The sequence below is a fragment of the Humulus lupulus genome, chromosome 1 (genome assembly GCF_963169125.1).
Source record: "Humulus lupulus chromosome 1, drHumLupu1.1, whole genome shotgun sequence".
Taxonomy (NCBI): Eukaryota; Viridiplantae; Streptophyta; class Magnoliopsida; order Rosales; family Cannabaceae; genus Humulus; species Humulus lupulus.
The window spans coordinates 125,023,495-125,029,825 of record NC_084793.1 but is presented as its reverse complement, the minus strand read 5'-3'; the positions used below and the strand labels follow the sequence as shown (position 1 = coordinate 125,029,825).

Genomic DNA, 6,331 nt, shown 5'->3' with positions numbered 1-6,331 from the left:
GATATGTACATAGTTGCTCAAGCCATTGGGACGCCAATAGAGTGGCCTAAAGATTTGGTCATTATATTTGAAGATATATAACATGAGCTGATGCCATATTTTTATATAAATATCTTTACTATTGCATATTAATTTGTTTGCACTTTGTTTTTTTTTAATTTTTGATATTATTGTATACAGGCTCCCTCTACAAGTAGGACCAGATCACAACGACCAAAAGCTTCGTCAACACAACAGCCACAAGAAAGAAGATGACCACAAATTCCTCCAACACAACCCCACACTCCATTGAAACGATTACACAATATCGTATCTCAGTGGGTTGATGGTGAGTGTGTCAGTCCAAGCATATAGTATGAAGTTTTTGATCAGGATACATTACATTATTACATATTTAAGGATGACATACTTCATTTTGCTCGAAAGGAGAAGATTTGACAAACAGTTGTCATCATCTACATGAGGTATATATCTCACAAAGTTCGTTCATTTAAGTTTCTAATTTGATTTATTCATTTAGATAACAATTTTTGTATTTTTGCATTAGGTTCATTTATAGATATGTGGTACAACAGGGTCGTCAAATTAAATTTTTATTTGTCAATCCTATTGTAGCCACTCAAGGAAGTTCATTCGAATACCATGTTCAAAATCTGTTCAGACGATGTAATGACGTAAAATCTAAATAACAAGTTATGCTTGTCCCTTGGAAACCATGGGTAAGTTTAAAACTTTGTCATTTGTCCAACTCATATCAATACTTTCTTTGATTAACATTTGAGTTATAATTTTTTTTTTTGTTTTTCTTATGCAGTGAACATTGGACATTGCTTATTTTGGCACCATATGCATATCATGTTTATTGTTGTGATCCGGTGAACTCAGATCTGAATAACCGTGAGGAGATTGTATCAGTGATCGTAAGCACTTTCAATCTTTTTCTCTCTATGAATCTTCCTGATGTCGAGATCCCTGATACTCTACGCATTAAGCAACCCCAGGTAAGTAATTGCAACTTAAATTTTTGAACTTTTATAATCATGAAGTAGAATAATATGTATGCATTTTTTACTAAGTGTCAATTTAATAATGAATTACTCATACTTTTAAATAATTAGTGTCCACACAAAGCGGACAATGTGACATGTGGATACTACATAATGAGGATGTTGAAGGATTTGATTGAACATGCGAGTCCAGGACATTACTTGAGAACGGTATAATTAATTAAAATTTACAAATTATTTTTGAAATCATATATATAAATGTAATCAAATAATTAATTAATATATTTTACTTTATATTTTTGCAACTAACAAGTACGACATATACATATGCACAAATTGATGAGTTGCGACAAGAATGAGCGACATATGTGTTACCGATAATCCAAAGTTACCGACCTCGTTGTTAGGTTTTCTTACTTTTTACTGTTTTCTTCATATACAGTGCAATATTTGTTAATTTTGCATATGTCTAACAAATATTTTTTTCTTGCAAAACAATTTAAATTTCATTAATGAAGATTTGTATTTTCATTTTATTAATTATGTCAATTTCAATTTAATTAATTATTAAATCAATTTAAATTAATATTAAAATGATTTCAATTTAATTAATTATTAAATTAATTTCAATTTAATTAATTATTAAATCAATTTAAATTAAAATTTAATTATTAAATCAAATTAAAAAAATATTAATTATAAATTAATTTTGTTTAAATAAGAGACTTTTTAATGTCTTCCACTGTGAGAGGTGGGAGAGGTTGAAAGTCCACGTTTTTGGACACCTTTCAACTTCTCTCACTGGGAGACGTGGGATGTCTCTCACCTCTCTCATTGAGAGACATGAGATGTGCGCTTACAATGTCTCCACCTACGATGTCTCCCCCCCATGGAAGACATTGTAGACTTTTAATGTCTCCCAAATAAAATCATAAAACCCTTATATTGTTGTAGTGTTATGTAACTAACCCTATAATCATGGGGAAGAGTATCTGAAACTAGGTCTATAAATACCTGGATAGTAGTCTTTTATTTTTCTCGCACAAACATTGTGCTGGAACCTGTTAAATTGATTTTAGCTTTAAACACAGATCATATCAATAAAAGTGCCTTGTGGACTAGGTAAATTTAATTGTTGAACCATGTAAAATCTTCTCTGTTCATTTTTATTTTTCTTGAACAATCTTTTTAGCTTAATTGCTCTTTTTTTTGACAAAAAACTGCATCAACAATAGTTTTAGCACGCATCCCACTAATTTTCAGGATATTCTGAATAATTTACGGCAACAATATTAGGGTTCAAATTTTTTATTTTACATATGAATAAAAAATATATGCATCCAACTGACTTTTTGAATTTTGGTTTTGGTACAGTAAATTATTCAACATTTTTTAAAAAAATAATAAAATGACTACTATAACTACAATGTACATTATCATATAAAAAAAAAAATTGTAAATTATGTACACACCAAAAAAATAATAGTGCCCCAACCGATAAGGACAAAACCAATGTACTTACCTTAGAATTTTCCTTAAGTAAATATGTACAATAATAATATGGTTATATCATATATGCCCAATTAAAACAATGTTAGATATGCAAATGACATACCGATACCCTACCATTCACCCAATGTAAAAAAATAAAAAAAACCATTTTATGACAGAATAAAGCTATTAGGTAGAAATTTATTAATTCATTGTCTACTTTTGTAATTGGTTGCCTACTTTTTGTAAAAATAAACTTTATTTAAAATATGACACATATGAAGACAGTGAAAGTGAAATTGGCGCTGTTGTAATAATTATCACCTAACCAGCGCCAATTTCTGTGCTCATACTAATGTTATGATTTTATTTTTTTATTATGGTAAGTTGAAAACGTTTCAGTGGCTTCAATTGTATAATGTATTTTATTTTCAAACAACGAAACGCACATTTCTATTAAGTTACTGTGCTGTATCAGTCAGTCCTATCATCAAATGGCAAGCATGGAAAACGAAATAGCCCACGATTTTTCTCCTCTCCTCAAAGTCTACAAAGACGGCCGACTGGAGCGCCTCACCGGGACAGCCACCGTCCCCCCTTCCCTTGACCCCAGAACCGGCGTTCACTCAAACGATGTCGCAATCTCTTCCGAAGCCGGTGTATCTGCTCGGCTTTACCTCCCTGCTAAACCCGACGTAACCACCGACCTGACCCGAAGAGTCCCTCTCCTCGTTTACTTCCACGGTGGTGGCTTCTGCGTCGAATCCGCCGCCTCTCCTGTTTACCACAACTACCTCAACTCCTTATCATCTCAAGGAAGCATCTTCATTGTCTCCGTCGATTACCGATTAGCCCCCGAGCACCCGCTTCCGGCCGCCTACGAGGATTCATGGGCCGTTTTCAAATGGGCCCTAAACCATTCCGACGGAAACGGCCCAAACGAGTGGCTCAATTCTCGTGTTGATTTCGGGCGAATTTTTCTTGCTGGTGACAGCGCTGGCGCTAACATCGTCCACCACATGGCTCTGCGAGCGGGCCTTCAGGGACTTCCTGCTGGGGCTAATCTGAAAGGGATCGTTTTAGTTCATCCGTATTTCTGGGGGAAAGAGCCCATCGGAGCCGAGGCTAACAACGGAGCCGCTGCCGGGGATGAAGCGCATGCGGGAGTTTTATGGAAGTTTGTATACCCGTCATCGGAGAATGGATCGGATGACCCGTTTATAAACCCGAATATGGATCCTAATGTGGGGAAGTTGGGTTGCGGAAGAGTGCTGGTTTGTGTGGCGGAAAAAGATGGGTTAAAGGATCGCGGGTGGTTTTATAGCCAAGTGTTGAAGAAGAGTGGGTGGGGAGGGTCTGTTGAGGTCATAGAGGCCAAAGGTGAAGGTCACGTCTTCCATTTGTTCAATCCCAATTCTCATAACGCTGGCGTCTTTATGACTCAAATCTGCAATTTTATCAATCAATAAGGTACATGATCCACGTTGTGTTATACATGAATTCAAACTATTAAAAAGACGCCATAATCAAGTTAATCTCTACTTAATTTGCTTATTATAAAATAAATAGCTTTGTATCTTGTAGTATAGAACTAAAATATCTACTTCAAGTAGATAATACAAAATGATGTAGTGTAGCTATACTATAAATTGTTTCTTTAGTATTATATTGTTCCAATAATGAACAATATTAGCTATACATAACAGGCATGAATCTGGCTAGTACGTGACAACTGTTATGTAATTTTCTATAGGCGCTTTCACAATGTTGTTAATGGGCAAATGTGAAACTATTGAAGGGAGAGCATGGAGAAACAGAGACAGGTAATGGAACCAGTGAAGATAAAGTTGATCAGCTATATATATATATTATCTAGTCTTCCGTTTTGAAAATAATAAATAAAAAATAAAGTGAACTTGTATTGATTTTCTTTCCTGTTCGAACAATGATGAGACGGTGTAGTTGTAACTTGTTTGTAATAATGTCGTGCTGAAATTATTTTATTCTCAGTTAGTTACTAGATATGCTAGTCTTTGCTTAGGTTAATTTCGTATGAGTGTTGTCTTACATGTATCGGAAACACAATCCCACACATGATTTAGCAATGCATCATGACTCGGAAATAGAGGCCAATTTTAAAGGAAAATTTCATGCTTTAAGAATGATAATGTACACTAAAATTAAAATTAAGGAATTTACTCATTTGGTACCTGAACTTTTGCAAATTATCATTTTGGTACTATCTCTTTTCAATAATGCTCATATGATATTTTGTATTTTAAAATCATACATATTTGGTACCCTAGACTTAGATTTGATAGATAAAATTTTTTTAATACGACAAACTGTCATCACTTATATGTAATTAAGTAATTAAATATAAATTTGGAACTCATATAATTGAGAGAATTTTGATTAAATTTGTAAAATTTTATTAATTAAATTTGAATTTAGGGTACAAAATATGTACGATTTCAAAATACATGATACCAAATGAGCATTATTGTAAACACAGGATACCAAAATGATACTTTGCAAAAACACAGAGTACCAAATGGTTACCTAGCCTTAAAATTGTGGCATCACAAAAATAAGTTTTTTTTAATTTTCTTTTAATATAGTGCCCCTCTCATTACTCTTCTCTCTCTTAACATGTCTCTCATGCTCTCCCTCTCTACAATGACAGCACCACCACCACTACCCCATAGTTGAAGCTATTTTTCTCACTCAAAAATATTCTCTCTTTATCATTTCTCATTCGGATCTCTATTCACGACCATCCCTTTGGATTGAAGTATCATTGAAGCACCCACCCCCATTAACACCACCATTAAAGTACCAATTGAAGGAGTCGTCGAAATTGTGTGTTCTATATCCAAAATCTAAGGTTTCATGGGATAAACTTGTAGATCTCGAAAAAAAAAATACCAAAACTAGAAAAAAAAAAATCACATGCAATAGACATTTGAGTGAAAAGTTATGCATCTCCAAAGTTTTCGTCAAATTTGAGCGCAGAGCATCGCATACGAATTGCATTTGCATCACAAATGCATTGTTTTTGGCCAAAAATCAAGATTGCATGCAACGCAATTGCATTGCAAATGCATCATTTTTTTTTTGTTGCCAAAAATCAAGTTTTTATGAATGCATCACAAATGTATTATTGTGATGCAAATGCGATGCATTCATAAAATTATGTTTTTTGGCACAAAAAAAAAACGATGCATTTGTGATGCAAATGCAATGCATTCATGAAATCTTAATTTTGGGCAAAAAACGATGCATTTGCGATTCGTTAACGAAATCTTGATTTTTGGTCAAAAACCATGCATTTGCATCGCAAATGCAATGCTTTGTGCTGAAATTTGATGAAAGCATTGGAGATGCATATATTTTTACTCAAATGTTCGTTTCAGGTGATTTTTTTTAGTTTTGATATTTTTTCGAGATCTACAAGTTTACATTCATAAAACCTTAGATTTTGGATATAGAGCACACAATTTTGACTAGTTCTTCAATGGTAGTGTTAATTGGAGTGGGTGCTTTAATGGTGCTTCAATCTAAAGGGATGGTTATGGGTAAAGAGAGAGAGAGCTTCAATTGTGAGGTAGTGGTGGTGGTGCTACCATGGTAGAGAGAGAAGAGTTGATAAGAGGGATACTATAGTTAAAAATTTTCAAAAAAACCTATTTTGTGATGCAATATAATTTTGTCATATTTTAAAATTAATGTGTATTATCATGCATAAAACATGAAATTTCCCATTTTATACAAGTGAATATGGTCATATCATCATGTCCTGCCTCACATCATGAGTTCACAAGCACAAACTA

At 33.5% G+C, this 6,331-nt stretch overlaps 1 protein-coding gene across 2 annotated transcripts; it reads left to right on the top strand.

Moving 5' to 3' along the window:
- The first annotated feature begins 2,923 nt into the window (after positions 1 to 2,923).
- Positions 2,924 to 4,501, top strand: LOC133797563 (probable carboxylesterase 12). Of its 2 annotated transcripts, none has more exons than XM_062235516.1 (2): positions 2,924 to 3,968; positions 4,205 to 4,501. In XM_062235516.1, exon 1 carries the CDS (start codon positions 2,993 to 2,995, stop codon positions 3,965 to 3,967), a length of 975 nt encoding a protein of 324 aa, XP_062091500.1. In that variant the 5' UTR covers positions 2,924 to 2,992; the 3' UTR covers position 3,968; positions 4,205 to 4,501. The 2 variants fall into 2 exon arrangements, with proteins under 2 accessions (XP_062091500.1, XP_062091492.1); XM_062235508.1 differs by having other exon boundaries at positions 2,928 to 3,968; positions 4,252 to 4,501.
- The last annotated feature ends 1,830 nt before the right edge of the window (positions 4,502 to 6,331 follow it).